At 39.5% G+C, this 17,414-nt stretch overlaps 1 protein-coding gene across 3 annotated transcripts in view; it reads left to right on the top strand.

Moving 5' to 3' along the window:
- The window catches only part of LOC144062957 (contactin-associated protein-like 4), a 118,104-nt gene that overhangs the window by 38,682 nt on the left and 62,008 nt on the right, over positions 1-17,414 (top strand). For all 3 annotated transcript variants that reach the window (XM_077584788.1, XM_077584787.1, XM_077584789.1), the window contains 6 exons: positions 795-942; positions 1,814-2,008; positions 7,647-7,822; positions 8,270-8,413; positions 8,975-9,242; positions 11,058-11,201. In XM_077584788.1, coding sequence (XP_077440914.1) covers positions 795-942; positions 1,814-2,008; positions 7,647-7,822; positions 8,270-8,413; positions 8,975-9,242; positions 11,058-11,201 — 1,075 coding nt within the window. The remainder of the gene's footprint in view (positions 1-794; positions 943-1,813; positions 2,009-7,646; positions 7,823-8,269; positions 8,414-8,974; positions 9,243-11,057; positions 11,202-17,414) is intronic.

The following is a 17,414-nucleotide window of genomic DNA, read 5'->3' as shown; positions in this document are numbered from 1 at the left end:
CATGCTAAAGCGACCGCAGGTAGCGTGCACTGCACACACAGGCAAAAACAATGGAGAGCGCAAACAATGGTTTGTGCCTGTTTATTTCAGCCTGAAGACATCAAATGAATATTGCAGCAACCAGAAGACTGCATTCAATAATGTTAAAAAGGTTTGCACCTCCTCAAAAGTCCAAGCATTAATCTGTTTGGAAGCCATTGTTGTCCTCTCTTCATCGTTAATGGCAGCTGTTTTCTCGGGGTGGTGGTTTGCGCAGCTGCACATTGATGACGACATGTCTCGAACCAATCATTGGCCTCCAAAATAATTACTTCATGTTTTGGAACTGGGCTACCAGAAAAAACGAGTAGAGTAGAGTAGAGTAGAGTAGAGTAGAGTAGAGTAGAGTAGATACCTGCAGTGGAAACGAGGCTTTATTAGGGTTATGGAGTCATTGATCTCATAGGGGAAGAGTGATCAGCATGATTATACTTAGGCTGGATTTACACTCTGAGGACCCAATTTACCAGAGATGTGGTAAATCTCTAGTCCAGTCACGTGACTTGACTGGAGCCAGTTTGAGGGTATGCAACTTGCTTGGCTAAAATGACTTTGACTTGGTGTTTAAGTGACTCAACGTGACTTTGACTTTGATATTTGAAAATGAGAATTTTCAATATAGTGTGCCTGTTGTTTTTAAAAGAAAATGCATTTTTTTGTGTTGTACATTCTACAAACCTGACTACTCCGACCACCTGTGAGGCGGAGTCCTCAGGCCACGTCATTCTTTGTGGTGTGTCAAATGTTTTTACCAGGCTCTGCCAGGCAACAGCAACGCTGACACTGTGGTCCAGTACAAACTTGAACAAACAGTGGTAGCCCGTTTAGTCCGCCTCATCCCTCTGGCCTGGAACCCGAATGGGAGGATTGGACTTCGACTAGAAATATACGGATGTCACTACGGTAAGTGTCCTGTCGTGTCTGATCAAAATTCTAGGTTATGCATATTACTTCCAGAAAATAATGTGGATTATTATTTTTACGGCTTCTAGCTAAATTAGACTGATCATCACATAATAAATATGATATCTTTGCTTTAATAAGTCACAGTGTTGAACTACTACTGCACTTGATGCGGTAGATATAATTTATTACATGGTTAGAAATACTTTAGAATGACTAAGAAATTTGCTAACACCTAATGGCAACTGGGTATGTAGCGTAAGTGAGATGCTACTTGTATTTGAAGAGGGGATGGGGTGGGATGGTGTTGGGGGGATGTCCAAAAAGATTCTACAATTGGCAAAGGTTTACTCAAAACTTTTCTGGAGTAAGAATGATGGGACTCTTGAAGTTTCAAGTTTGGTTGAGATGCCAAACTTAACTATTTTAAACGCGTAAAAGCACTTACAAGTGTATCTGTTTTTCAGGATTTCAACTATTGATTATTCTATAATATAAAATGTAATAGAATCAATCACTATCTTGAAGTTCCCTTGTGCCGTCTGTGAACCAAAAACTTCTCTTTAAAAGGTTTCAGTGGATTTTTAATGGTAGCATCTGAATTTTTTGGATTACAGTACTAAAAAGTTTTTTGTTTTTTTAAATGGTTAATATCATAATTTACAGTATTTATTTATGATTATACAGAATATTGTATTGTTGTTGCTCCTTCAATTAAAGTTTTCAGGTCCAATGCCTTTTTTTTTGGAAAAATTTTATAAGCGGATCCAAATAATTTTTTTTAATGATCATTTTGTTATTTGTGATTTCTTTTTGTGTGCCAGTAGGCAAAAATATTGTTTTGATGTTGCTCTTTGTTTGAACTCTTTAGCATCTGATGTAGCAAACTTTGACGGCAGCAGCAGTGTGCTATACAGGCTTAGTGCTCGGTTTAGCCCGATGGCCATTTCTCTGAATTTGAAAACCCTGAAGAATTCTGGAATCCTACTCCATGCTGAGGGAAAGGGAGATCACAGCCTCAGTCTGGCTTTGGAAAAAGGAAAATTGCTGCTCTTTCACCAACAAGGTACATTCTTCTTTCACCGCACAATTTAGACATATTGTAGCTCTGTCTTTTATTCTGAATGTAGCACAAAATTGACAAGAATCATGAATAATATAATTGGGTAGTATGTACTGCATCTGATTTCACACATTCTATAGTTCTAAAAATCACCATCAAAGTATTAAAACATGTTACAGAATATTCATTAAGTCCTGGAATCTTGGAGTTGTGGCGGTTCAATTCTCAATTTACGAAACTTACGAATGATTTCTGAATGAATCATGTCGTTTGGTCAAACTTTTGTGTTGATATCATATTTCAATGTTTCAAATTATCAATTTAATCATTGGGGTGGGGGTGGTTGTGGGGGTGACTTTTTTTTACTACCGGAAAAATGAATAAATAGTTTAAAAATAAAAATAAAACATTCAATTAAAAATAAACAGTTGAACTATTTTCCGAAGGAGTTGATGATCAAAGTTTTTATTACCTCAGAATTTTGATGAAAGGTGACAGTTGATGGGGTAAAAGGTACATTCCCATCATCATATGCTCACATGGCCAACTAGTGGCCTGAAGCAGGGGGTCTAAATGTTAATTTTGATCCGTAGCCATATTTGGAGCCCACCTATAACATCACCAAAGGCCTGAATGCCATGTAGCACTCTAAATGCATAGTACAGTTCTGAAATATGATGATAAATTAGTTGAAATGCCAACATTTTCATTTATGGACCCCCAAAATGTAAAAAAAAAAAAACAAATGAAGAAGAAAGAAGTATTGCATCATAAAACACGCACACACACACACACACACACAGATGTTGGGTTTATATTTCTAGTGGGGACATCTCATTGACATATTGCATTTCCTAGACACTTACCCTAACCCTTAGCCTAATCCCAACCAAAACTCAATTCAAACCTAAACTCTAAAATCAAGTGTTGACCATCAAAAAGAGGTTTGGACTCATGGGAACCACCAAAATGTCCCCACAAGGACACCTGGCCCCCACAATGATACTAAAAACCCAGAAAATGGTCCCAATGAAGTGATATAAACCCGTGCGCGCGCACACACGCACACACACGCACACACACGCACACACACGCACACACACACACACACACACACACACACACACGCACACACACACACACACACACACACACACACACACACACACACACACACACACACACACACGTTTGAAGGGTTAATATTTCTAATCATAGTAGAACTATCCTATTTTTAAGTGTCAATTCTAATAGACACGACCAGAATACATATATATAGCGATCTGTACCTACCTTAAAATATAAGATGAGGGCCTCCAAATATGGTCCAAAATTTGGTGTGCAATTTCCGGATGCCAAAAATGGGCATTGCACCCAACTTTGATGGGCTATAACTTGAAAATTGTTTGGACAAGGAGGTTCAAACTTCAAATTCTTTCATTTGACATCATAAGTCACTAATGGAATAAAAATCAAGCAAACTGAATAGGTGTCACTGGGGAGAGCGTGTGACTTGACATAGAATCACCAACAGTACGATTCTTTCTATTTCCTCTGTTAAAATCTCCTGTGCACACGGGCAAAAGAACCTGACAAGAAAATTAAACTACATTATTTCTGAATTCACCCGGCGTGGGAGGAGTTTTAATTCCCTGGTGGCTTTAGCTACTGTCACTCCACTTTATTGAGATCTTATCTGTTATCAGCGTGTGATGCCCGTCACATTTCCCTCCATGACAAAATCTGTTTGTCAGCTTTGCTAAACTGGCTAGAAGAGGGCAAAAATAATTAATACATTTGCCACGAAAAAAGAAATGACAAGTTATGACAATGCAGTGATGTATTGCCATGGTAGAGGGAGAAAAACACGACATCACCCAACTCATTTACAGTATATCACTACCCACTGAGCAAGCCGACGTAGAAACAAGGTCGTTTCTACGTAATTGGCAAACGTAGAAAAGACGTCACATTTGGGTGCAGATTGCAATATCAGATTACGTAATTTCGTCAATGTCATTTCAACGTAGATTAGTGACATATATAAAACGTCTGTGCAAAGCCGAAATCTGGTTCAAAACTTTTGGCGCTTTATGTAGACCAAATTGTTGGCCTATATTCATCATATAAAATGATTAAAATAATAGTGTGAAATCATGCATGAAAATGCTCAATAAAGAAATTTTAAAAAATAGCGTACTAATCCAGTTTGCTACAATTGGTTTATTGTTTTAAAGCCATATGTGTGCTTTGCTAAGTGTCGATCGGATGGTTCGGTCCAGATGAATGGCAACCTTCCCTCCTCCTCCCACACTGCTTTAGCATACATCTGAAAAGGAGAGCATCTGAAGAGGTGAATAATTACTTGACCAAAGTATCCTGAAACATGTAAACAGTGGCAATGAAGACCGGCGGTGGCGTCGGTGTGTGGCTAGCTATAGCTCCTAGCACCTAGCATGGCGCCCAGCCTAAACGTGTACAATTTTTCAGCCGTATGGCTAAAAAATAACGGAGCTCAGCAGGTCCTCCTGCTAATGATAATGCTAGTGACAGATCACAATACAGCATTGAAACGCAAAGTATAAATGTCGCTATAAGAAAATAAACTTACATTGAGCAGATCAGCATGACCACTTCCTCTGAGAATGCACATATGGGAGAGCCTAGAGAGGTGGAGCCTATATATACCACACGCAGGATAGAAGGAATTTCCACATAGACTATGCGTCGAAACGTAAATTTTTGAGTAGGGGTGGGAACCTCTAGGTACCTCACGATACAATACGATATGCAATACAAGGCTCACGATAACGATTATCTCACGATTTGACGATACCGCGATTATCGAAATATTGGTCAAGTAATAAATCCACGATAATCTATGATAAAACTACTCAAGACATAAATTGATGTTTTTTCAATGAGAAAATAGTTTCTTTTTGTACAATCACTGAAACAAAATATTAAAAATGGTGTCTTCTTCATAGTGAGTACGTAAGTGTATTTTTTTTAAACAAATACAAATGTCTTCTTAACAGAGACCACTTTCTGTGAACAAATTTGTGTCTTTCTTAAACACTATTGTCATGCAACATGTCAGTCAGTTACATAGTGAATTGTTTAATTTTATAAACTGTGATGATTTTTTGTGTAACATTGCAAAAGTAAGTAAATAATTAATTAATTAATTAAGTATTAAATCTGGGCGGCACGGTGGCTGACTGGTTAGCACGTCCGCCTCCCAGTGCAGAGGACGTGAGATCGAGTCTGGGCTTCGGCCTTCCTGGGTGGAGTTTGCATGTTCTCCCCGTGCTTGCGTGGGTTTTCTCCGGGTACTCTGGTTTCCTCCCACATTCCAAAGACATGCATGGCAGGTTAATTGAACACTCCAAATTGTCCTTAGAGATGAACAACCATACTCACAATCACACCTGTGTGCCCTGTGATTGCCTGGCAACCAGTTCAGGATGTACCCCGCCTACTGCCCGAAGCCAGCTGGGATAGGCTCCAGTGCCCTGTGACCCTTGTGAGGAAAAGCGGTTAAGAAAATGGATGGATGGAAGTATTAAATCTAATTAAATCAATATTAATATTCTTCAGATAGTGTGTGCTTCAAAAAGTCGAAACATGAAATATGTTCTAAAATGTTACGTATGCAAAACTGAGTCAGTTGCTGGACAGATAATAAATGTCTTTCACAAGTAAAAGTAAGCTCATGAGCCTTCTTCGCCTGAAGACTTCCATACATTTCCCCGCCACTCTTATAAAGGCGGTCCATTGGGCGTCAGATGTTTAGTGGGTATGACTGCATCCTGCTTTCTAATCTGCTGCTCTGCTTTCCTGACAGCTTTCTTTCTTTAACTGCATTGTTGTTTGCTTTCTATACTTTCTACCCTTGCTTACCAACCTTTCTCATATGTTGCACCAGCTCCGTCCCTGCTCCTTGTTAGGTTTATTATTGGCAATTTTCAGCTGCATGCTCTTTGTGCGGAGCCCCTCTCCACATCTGTTTCTCCACTCTCCCACGGGCTTACAGACAGCAGACAGTGTAATTTAGCTCAATAGCTTGATGCATCCATCCAGAGACACTGTCTGGTGTCAGCTCACCAGTGATCGGAGAGAGAGAAAATCCTGAGCAAACAGACATTTATTATATTGCTAGCAGCGTATGAGAACTTCTAAGGGGTTCCTCATTTTCTGCTCAGTCCTAAGGCACTCTTAACATTAATGCATGTCACATCATGAGGAAAACTTGATGGCTGCGGAACAAAATTTAGCATAGAAATCAAACTAACCCAGACATTTAAACAAAAGTCCATTAGGAATTTCGAAACAGGGCATTTGTTTGTTTGTACGCCAGCCAATGATGATTGCATGCATGCATAGAAAGACAGAAATGAGAACAGGAAAACAGAGACAAACGAACACTTTCATGCAATATGCCAAGAAGGTTGAATAAAATGACTAGCTCATTTAGATTTATGTCCTCTCTTCAAAACTCTCATTTCGCTACTGCTTTGCATTCATCAAAATGTCAGTTCGCTGTAATGTACTTCAACGCTTGCCAATTCAGATAAATTCTTGGCTGTCAAGAGATGTTGTAATACACAGTAGCAAATAAATACACAGCAAGCTGGTGAGTGTGTCCTGCCTCTGTACTTCATGGGAAATTGCTTGTGTGAAAAGTGCTGCTGACCAAATTTGAGAGGCAAACAATGACTATTTTTGCATGTTTTGTAAAAATATATTTTTTGTACACAGTATCTGACTATTTCCAATTATGTCACCTTGGGTATCTGGACAAAGAGTTTTATATTATACGAGGTCTACAGTATTTTAACTCGGGGTGATTTTTTTTTCCATACACTTGTTTACATAAAAGTAAGAAAAAAAATGTTAAACTAATTGAAATATGGCTACATCTTTTAGTCAATTATACATATTTTCATAATAATTCATAAAATTTAGTTAAAAATAAAAAGAGGTACTGTATGAAACGAGTGTGATATTGATTTGTGTTGTGGTCATTTTTCTGCCACGAGATGGCATAATTACATTTTTAACACTTTGGTGACAGCTCAGTGCATTTTTCTTTTCATATTAACCCTTTATCATTAGGGCAATTTTGCTGAAAACGCCCAAAAAAAGGTACAACCAAAGTAAATTCGAAGCTGTTCTTGGAGTATCAGCATAGTTGTTGTTTTTTACAATAACACTTTGAAGTTTTTGCCAACGGTGGGATGTCCACACAATAAGGGGTTAAGAACTTCTGAAATTCTGCAAATTTTTGAAATTGTAAAATACAACTTGACCCCAGTCTCCACAAATAGAGACATTATTATTAAATTTATTACTGCTAAATTTTGATGTGGATGTGTTTGCTGTGTTGCGACTGGAATTGCCCAAGTACGGGCTTCTCAAGTAAGGGACGGTCATTAATTGTGCATTAAGAAAATTAGAGCTGTTAAAGGAACTTTAAATTAACTCAAAATAAACACACAAATTTTAACACCCCTAGTTTTAACACACCCATCGCCATGGGCAGGCCAGAGGGGGCCGTGCCCACCCACCAAGACAATTGATAATTGATCTCTGATATCTTCCTGTTGATGTGCACTGTTCCTTGTCTTCCACCCTGCAGGTTTGAGTTCATCCTCTGGTGGTCATGTCCTTACAAAAATGGGAAGTCTGCTTGACGACCAACAATGGCACCATGTAAAGCTAGTGCAAATTGGCCCCCACCTGCGCCTCACTGTGGATAAAGATACACAGCAGGTTGTCATACCAGATGAGCTCAGTCACTGGGATATTCACTGGGTGAGAAAAAATACACAACAAAGTAGATACACATTTTGACACACATTCCTCTCACTCTTTTTGTTTAAAAGGAGCTCTCATAGGTTTTGATTATGGGAAGCACAGTGATGATGGTTCACCTCGGGTACTCTGGTTTGCTCCCACATTTAAGAACATGTCTTGGGTTCATTGAACTTTAATTTTAGGTGTGAACGTAAGTGAGTGGTTGTTGGTACCTCACCTCTCACCTAAAACCAACTTGGGTTGACTCCAGCTTCCTGAAGAAGATATTCGGTAAAACATTAATGGATTGAATGAATATTTTGTTTGTTGTTGAATATGGCAAGGTAGTCTGCAACTATGCGTCTTCCAATCCCTGAGCAAAGTCATGTATCCAACTAATTAAAAGAGCTTTTATGTAGCTCCTGCGGTTTAAAGTTATCTTTCTGCATTGATTATTTTATGCAGTTGAGTCTAGGAGCTGTCCAAAGTCCAGGACTTAAGTCATCCGCCTACAAGAAGAATTTCAATGGCTGTGTGGAAAATTTGCATTACAATGACCTCAACCTTATAGACATGGCAAAACAAAACAACCCTCAGGTCACTGTCTTGGTAAGTTAGCATCTTGCCACATTTTGTGTGCTACAACCGCTGAAACAAATAGTTATTGACTTGTTTATCTTGTATATGGCCTGTTGATTTTTTCATAGATGTAGTATTTCTGGTTTCAGCTAATACCACTAGGCGCTTTTTCTCAATGTATTCTAATAATTTCTAAAAAATATTTTTGTGTAATGTAAAAATAATTTGTTTGAAGCTCAATATGCTGCCATCATACAACCTTTATTACACAATAATTGTTCACACCTATTATGCAAGAACAGTATAAGAAGTTAACCACTGTATAATAGAACTAAATAAAAGAAAATTTGAAAAAAATATACATAGTAGAAATGAAGTAGATAGATTTCCAACTGATGGATGTATATGAATGTACAAAACCTTTTATAAAAAGTAAATAAATAAAGAAAGAAAGAGAAAGAAAGAAAGAATGCACAACATAGAGAGCCTGTTCCTCAGAGAGCGCCTAATGACATATGTCACCAAAAGGTCATATTTGTTTTTTGCTTTGTCACATTGCGTTCTCACTGGCTACCGTTCTCTTCTTTTCAGGGCAATGTGACTTTTTCTTGTGCTGAGCCAGCTTCAGTGGCTGTAACATTCACAGACTCCCAGAGCTTTCTCCAGTTGCCTGGACGCATAGCAGGGTCATCGGAGCTCGTCGTTATAGTTTTACAATTCCGGACGTGGAATGAGGAGGGACTGCTGCTCACCTTTAACTTTCTGCAGCAGCACAGAATTCTCTGGCTGTACCTGAGTGATGCTAAACTCCAACTACAGATCAATGACACGGTCGGGGCGCGGCTCCACCTCAATACAGGTTGGTCATACATATACTGCGAGGAAAAGTTTGACATATGAACAAGCTTAACTCATTGCTCCCAAAAACATATAAGTATGTTCTATTTTAAATATTACCCAAAGACTTATTTATACGTTTTCTATGCAAGAGCATATAGAAGGCTTTCATGCAGCCTCAGAACTGAAGAGAATAGTGAAGCAATGGTATTTATTACAAAAATGGCCAGCAGGTGGCAGCAGAGTATAAAAGCTCAACCAGGGCCATGTTGCAACAAAGCTCATTTACCCACAGTTTTAAACAGATTTGTGAATAATGATGAAACTTAGCTATATTTTAATGCTAATTGCTGCAAAACGGAAACAGACAGAAATCTCCTTTTTTTTCCTGATGAAGGAAGAGACTGTAATTTTTCTTTTGGTAGGTTCCATGTTTTTATAGCAATAGAACACAATATTATGTGGGCCTTGCAAAATCAGTCAAAATCCAGTAAAACAGCCCGGAGCGAAGGGGATTAAGTCAAGTCAAGTTTATTTATTATAGCCCTTGATCACACTAGAGTCTCAAAGGGCTTTACATACCCACAGTTGACAAATATCAATGACGGGTTGCTTCAGTGAAAATGTTTGCGAGTGAATATTAATAAACCACCTCCTGAGTGAAGTGAATAAAAGGAGGAGATTATTGAGCGATACAGTCAAATACACGAATGCGAAATGGAACACTCACAAATAGCTACAGGAAGCCAAAACTTACACAAAGATGATCCTGATGTCACTCAGTTAGCCACACCCCGTAATTGCACCCTTTCTAGTTTTTGCTGTGACTTTACATGTCTTAGCGTACAGTTTCTAAAACCAGTTTACTCATTTACATTCTGTTTCATTAAATTTAGGGACTGACGAGTACTGATTTCAAGGTATCAGCATTGGGCTTTAAACCGGACTTATTTCAAGTTATCGGGTACTCACGAGGGTGGCCGATAATGGTATCAGTTGAAAGAAGTTGTACAACCACATATTTTTATTATCATTTTATTTATTTAAATTAATTGAATGTGTGTTCTATACAAAATATAAATTTTATGAATAAATGTAAAAAAGATAGAAAAATGCTATTAATCTCATGCAATTTTGGGATATAAACATCTTTCTTTCTGTCATTGGTTTAATAGAAATTTTAAGTAGGCCTATTGTATTGTAAGTACTATTGCTATCTGTACTTGGTATCGTTATTAGTGACTACTGAAGAGCTGAGTACACAAACTGGTAACTGTCTGAAATAAAGAAAACAAGTGGAAACTCCTTAATTAAGTTTTATATTGTTTTTGTATATGATACAGTACTATTTTTTTTTCTTAAAAATGCATGACGACATTCTTGGGGGAAGCCGTAACGGAGTCATGGAATTTAAATTTATTTCAATGATGAAAATGCATTTGTTATGCAGCATAAATTGAGTTAATGAGCTTAATAACGAAACATATTAAACTCACAAGTTGAGGCATGTTTCCAGAAGCAATTTGAGTTAAGACTGATGTTGACATCTTTCCAACATTAATCCAACCTTTGTATTTTTAATCTCTATGCCAACACTTGAACTATTTTCAGTTACATTCTGTCATTGAGCATTAAACTTGGATATACCTTACCCTTCTCATGATGTGTGAACTTTGTATGAAATTGGTTTTGTTCCTGTGAGAAAAATTCATTTATTATTGATCTTATCCCAGAAATGTCACATTAACAGCTTTTGGTCAGATGTGGGTTTACGTACAGTATAAACAATGCTTCACATCGGGAAACTTCATTTTAAGATGACATTTATTGGTGTCAGGTTTGGGGCTAAACGACGGTCAGTGGCATTCAGTGGAGCTTAGCTGTGGACAAGATCACCTCAGTGTCACAGTTGACAATGATGAAGGAACCACTGGTATCACTGCAGGCATCCCACATCCTGATGCTCAGCTATTCTTTGGTGGTAAGGAAACATGTCAAAGATATACTGTTTTATGTGTTTATTATTCAGTGATTGCAAAATGTCGCAGTAAATTTCGTAAATTTGACTGTTAAAAAAAAAAGACTATATTCACAAACGACTTGACAAATGATTCCACAACCTTCAGCATGGGCGACAGCCACTCTACCACTTGAGCTATGCCACATTTACTGTTTGTTATCATATTGCTGGTGTGTCCAAAAGGAGACCAAAAATGGTATTGGAGGTACAAGGATTCGACCTGACTCAGCAGGTAGATTGGCAATTTCCCAGCCTGAAGGTTCTGTGACGTTACTCAACCCTTGAGTGAAACTTTATTTTTTATTTTTTTACTCTCTTCTAAGTATGAAGTTGACTCTGTTTAGACTGTGACAGAATATATCGGTAGTCTTTTTTTCGAGTAAAATGTACTCTACGAAATTTACTGTGTACAAAAACTACAATTTTCTTTAGCATTGAAATTGAGTGTCCCACATTTTCCACTTTTGTCATCTTTATTTTTATTTTTTTTCTTCACTTTTCTAACACCACCTGTCTTTTCTCCATGCGCTTCTTTTTCTCTCTTTAATCTGCCAGACTGCTGTATTTGACACTCGGAAGCTTGTGTTTGACTGAATAAAATTAACTGACAACACATTTAATGTATTGTATGGACTTTTCAAGTCAAACTGTAATGCTTTATTATCAGGAATATTGGATGAAAGTGTAATGAGTATGATGATCCATCTCATTTGCATGAAATATAAAAACTGCAATTATGTATCACACTCACAAAGCCGCCGCTGCTGTCACTCTGTTTGAGTGCCTTAAATTTAAAGTGATAATACACAATTAATAATTTCTCTTGCTCTCCCTTTTTCTGCTGGGAGCTGTCAAACAGCACCTAATGGTCTGACTGCAATTAGAGTAATGCATTGCCTGTAGCCTGAATAGCAATGAATGTGTCTGATGACTCCTATCCGACTCAAGAAAAAATATCTGATAGATCATACACAGTGTTTACTGTGTGATGGTTGATAGAGTATTTTTATATTTGTTTGGTATCAGTGACTTGAATTACTTTCAAATTAAATCAAACAAAATATGATTAAGGACAAAAACAAAAGCCTTGCCACCACTGCTGCCACCCCAATTTGCAGCGACAAATTTGATATTTACGATCAAGAACTTAAATGTCTACTTACAGTGAATGCAACACTTTTTTTTCTACATCTTTGTCCAAATTGTAAGGGCCAGACTGTGTACAAATGTGGAAAGTGCAACGATCATTTGTGCCTAAAAACAAAAAACAAACTGCTTTTGTGAGTTCCACAAATGCGCTAAAGAGACATGCTCACTCTTCACACTGAAAGGTCAGTCAAACTGAGTGGGAGTAAAGGTATAGCAGTTGTAACTTTCTGAAATTAACTTTTTTACATCAATAAAATAATCTCCATTCTCTGAGATGAGAACAGTTGTTTTCTTACTTTTTTTCTTTTCTTTTTTTTACCATGAATGCCTGTTTGTATCATACCCAGATGTATGACTATTTTATGTGCTATACTTATATTAACATTTTCAACACAATTTAATTTATTTTAGTGAGTGCCCCATAAAATTCTTTATTTATGATGCTATTTTCTGTCCTTTTTTTGGTAATATTTGCGTAAATATAAACAGCTCATTCTTTCATTCAACACAATCTACAATATTACATTTTTAATCAAAATATAGAATATTTGGTAAATTAAGAAATGTGTACCATGATAAGTTTAAAAAATATATATTGACATTTTTCTCTTTAAGTCAGTTTTGCCATCGGCTCCCGGCATGGATGGCTCTCGACTCCAGCACAGATAGCACTGTTCTGCGCACACTAGGCGCCGTTGGCATAGCTGCTTAACTACAGTTGCGTTGATCACGTATTTGTGATCATGAGATCATTCATGATAGCTACTTCCGAGCCGATGAGATATTGCTGCATATGTTGCTAATATATTATATACGCTGAAAAAGAAGGCGACTGAGGGCTGCTTCTCATGAAGTACTTTGTAATCCCTACTTTAGAGCCTCTGAAATGTACTCAATAGGGGTTGCTGCTATATTTGGTGTATGAAGAGTGCATGCGCCGTGGATAATATCAGCGAGCAGTTCGTTATCAAATATGTTTGATACTCGGTACCGAGTATCACAGTGCCATCAGCGCTCAGAAAATGCCTCCAACCACGCCCCCCCTGCGGATGTTGAAAGGTGGTGAATTATCGAGCGGCGAGCGCAGATGGTGACTAAGCGCTGATGGCATCTCCTGTGGGCCAGGCTTTAGGTGACAGTATTAGCGTTATTTAAAGAGGGAAGAAAAAAATAAAATAAAATAAACTTTTGTTCCCACCCCTTAAAAATGCCTGCCCCCTTCTATCACCCCATCAATATTTTTCTGCTGTCACGTGAACGCAGACTGTAAGCAACCGTCGCGGTGGGATACACGCACGCACTCACGCGCGCGCGCGGGCACACACATGTTTGTTTTACCATCTTTGTGGGGCCATCTCATTGACATAATGCATTTCCTAGCCCCTCCCCCTAACCCCAACCATCAGAAATGATTGCCTACCCCTATTGCTTACCCTAACCTCAACCATAACCCCATTCAAACCTAAACTCTAAAACCAAGTCTTGACCCTCAAAAAGAAGTCTAAACTTGTGGGGCCCATGAAAATGGCCCTACGTGAACGGGTGGGCTCCATAACTGTGAAATCCCGAAATGTTGACCCTACTATGTAATAAGAACAAGACCGCACACACACAGACACACACACACACGTCCCCTCCACGTCCCTGCTCCACCCCAGCCAGGTAACCGTAATAAATACGATGAAATTGTATTGTTTGTTTGCCCTCTATTCCCTACCTATAATCATTTTGTTTTGAAGTAGCATGTCTCATACAGCACAAACAACTGAGCATAAATTAGCCGAATGGCCACCTAATTAGCAAGTTCAAAGCTATACGCTAAATCAATAATAGATAACGTGATGAGCACCACATAGTAAGACTAATGACGATGAAAGGAAGCTCTTTGTGGTCCGTGCATTGAAAAGCATTGGACTTTGGATCATTGTAATTTGACTTGTGAGGATTATTTTGACTTCAAAACAATCCAATAAGTCGTCGGCGGTTGAAGCATTTACTGTACATTGAGTTCCATTGTGGAAATATCAGAAATCCCCGGATGTTTCGAATTGTCAATTGCCTGTGCAAAATACCCTTTAGCCTTCTTGTAATGATAACAGTCGGTCTGGTTGGTTTGGTTACAATTGGTCGATTTATTTACTAATTGTAGCATAATGCCTAGAAAGGAGAGTCTGAAAAGGGAAAAAGAAAATGAGCTACAGGAAGCAGCCAATGGAAGCATCTCTTTGCTCTCTTGGATAAAACCAAAGACACATGAAGATGAAAGGTCAGAGTTAAGGCCAGAGGTTGTCATGTTAACTTAGCACCTTTTAAAGCTCCCTTTTTCCCTTTCACCTTTTAAAGCTCTTTAATATTGATTTGTTCCTTAAGTTTAATTTTATTGAAAAATCTTAAAAGCTGTTCACATTTTATTTTTTAGGTGGTTTGTACTAACATCCGGCCATTTCTGACACTTCCCCAATGCAAATGCTTCCTTTATACAATGAAAACAAACAGCCGAATATAATGCTTTTGCCTGTGACTATCATACAAGCCACACCGATTGTTCTCGCAGTCAAACGACATCTCATCACATTTTAAAATCATAATAATCCTCACAAATCAAATTACAACGATCCAAAATCCAATGCTTTTCACTGAGCAGATCGATTTTGTTTACCAAATTGACCGCCATCTTGACTTGTGACGTCATCTTGAAATTGTCAGTAAGGTATTCCATATGCGCAAAAGTGCCCTTTTTTCCCCCTGGATAACTTGCCCCCCAAAATGTCTGTGCATGCCACTGGTGTCAACTCAAGTGTTTCATTAAGGCTCAGATGAATCATGAAAAGAAAACTGCTATAGTGGATCTGAATATTATCCTTTTTTAGTGTTTTGTTCCTGATGTGATGTTTTAAGTTCAAAATACCTGTTTACAGGAAACATTCAAATTATGAGGTAAATGTTATAAAAAGTATACAAATGCAGGTTTATTCTTTATTTTGATTATTATTATTTTATAATAAGTCCATGCTCGGCCTGCCAGGCTCACATACGACCTGGGCTCTCTTCCCCAATTGGGGCTGTCATGCGCATTCTGCTCAAGTCCCGCACGGAGGGAACTCTAAAGCTCTCTGTAGCGGCGGCAACTCTGATCACTTTTTTAAATATTTGGAAATGTCACGACTCGTTACAGGTGTAACAAGTTAAAGTACAACAACACAAAGTCATTTGTGGCTGACTTGTATTTTTATCTGTTTATTTTCAGCATATGATTATATTTGATGATGGCTATTTATTTAGTTACTTTTACCTAGATGCTGGACTTGTTGCCAGTCAGTCCTGTTTAGACAAACAACCACTCATGCCCACATTAAGAGCTATGATCAATGTAAAGTCTGCAACTGATCTAAGAAATCTCATGCAAGCAACACGAGAACTTGCAAACGCCACATAAATATGTTCCAAAAGAGATTCAAACCCAACTGAGGCAGACCATTAAACCAAACAGACTATAAATTACACTTAAAAAAAATAATTAGTTTGGCTGGTCCTGCTACGATATTCTGTTGTTACTTGTTTATATCAAAAGTGAGTGCTCTGACTTGCACCCAAAATCCCCATTACCTAATCGTTGACTTTCTATTGGCAGTTGGCAAATACTTTAGTTGTATTACCGCCTGCTGCCAGAAGGTGGCGGTATTGCACCAACAGTATTTGCCAACCCCAAAAAGGTTGAAGAATAAGTTGTAGTTATGGAAACGAATGTGTGACATATTGCTAGTTTTAGCATGCGGCTTCCACAAGGGTTTACAGCATCAAAACATGCGATAACTGACCAGCATTCTACCTTTGGCCACAATGCAACATGGGATTCTAGTTAATATAAATCATTTTAAACTAAAAAGAAAAACTTTGCCCCCTCCGTGAGTCATCACCTTATCGTGGTGGAGGGGTTTGCGTGTCCCAATGAGCCTGGGAGCTATGTTGTCCGGGGCTTCATGCCCCTGGTAGGGCCACCCAAGGCAAACAGGTCCTAGGTGAGGGACCAGACAAAGCATGGCTCAAACGACCCCAATGACGAGTACAAACCTTGGATTTTCGTTTCCCTTGCCCGGACGCGGGTCACCGGGCCCCCCTCTGGAGCTAGGCCTGGAGGTGGGGCTCGAAGGCAAGCGTCTGGTGGCCGGGCCTATACCCATGGGGACCGGCCGGGCACAGCCCGAAAAGGCAACGTGGGTCCCCCTTCCCATGGGCTCACCACCGGTGGAAGGGGCCAAAGGGGTCGGGTGCGCAGTGAGTTGGGTGGCAGCCAAAGGCGGGGGCCTTGGCGGTCTGACCCCCGGCTACTGAAGCTAGCTCTGGGGACATGGAATGTCACCTCTCTGACAGGGAAGGAGCTCGAACTGGTGTGCGAGGCTGAGAAGTTCCGACTAGATATAGTCGGACTCACCTCCACACACGGCTTGGGTTCTGGTACCAATCCTCTCGAGAGGGGCTGGACCCTCTTCCACTCTGGAGTTGCCCACGGTGAGAGGCGCAGAGCAGGTGTGGGCATACTCATTGCCCCCCAGCTAGCCGCCTGTACGTTGGGGTTTACCCCGGTGAATGAGAGGGTAGCCTCCCTCCGCCTTCGGGTGGGGGGACGGGTCATGACTGTTGTTTGTGCTTATGCACCGAACAGCAGCTCAGAGTACCCACCCTTTCTGGAGTCCTTGGAGGGTGTGCTGGAGAGCGCACCCCCTGGAGACTCCCTCGTTCTACTGGGGGACTTCAACGCTCACGTGGGTAATGACAGTGAGACCTGGAGGGGCGTGATTGGGAGGAATGGCCCCCCCGATCGAAACCCGAGTGGTGTTTTGTTATTGGACTTCTGTGCTCGCCACGGACTGTCCATAACGAACACCATGTTCAAGCACAAGAGTGTCCATATGTGCACCTGGCACCAGGACACCCTAGGCCGTAGTTCGATGATCGACTTTGTAGTCGTGTCATCGGACTTGCCGCCGTATGTGTTGGACACTCGGGTTAAGAGAGGGGCGGAGC

This window comes from Vanacampus margaritifer, chromosome 13 (genome assembly GCF_051991255.1).
Source record: "Vanacampus margaritifer isolate UIUO_Vmar chromosome 13, RoL_Vmar_1.0, whole genome shotgun sequence".
NCBI lineage: Eukaryota > Metazoa > Chordata > Actinopteri > Syngnathiformes > Syngnathidae > Vanacampus > Vanacampus margaritifer.
This window is presented reverse-complemented; position numbering and strand designations above follow the sequence as displayed.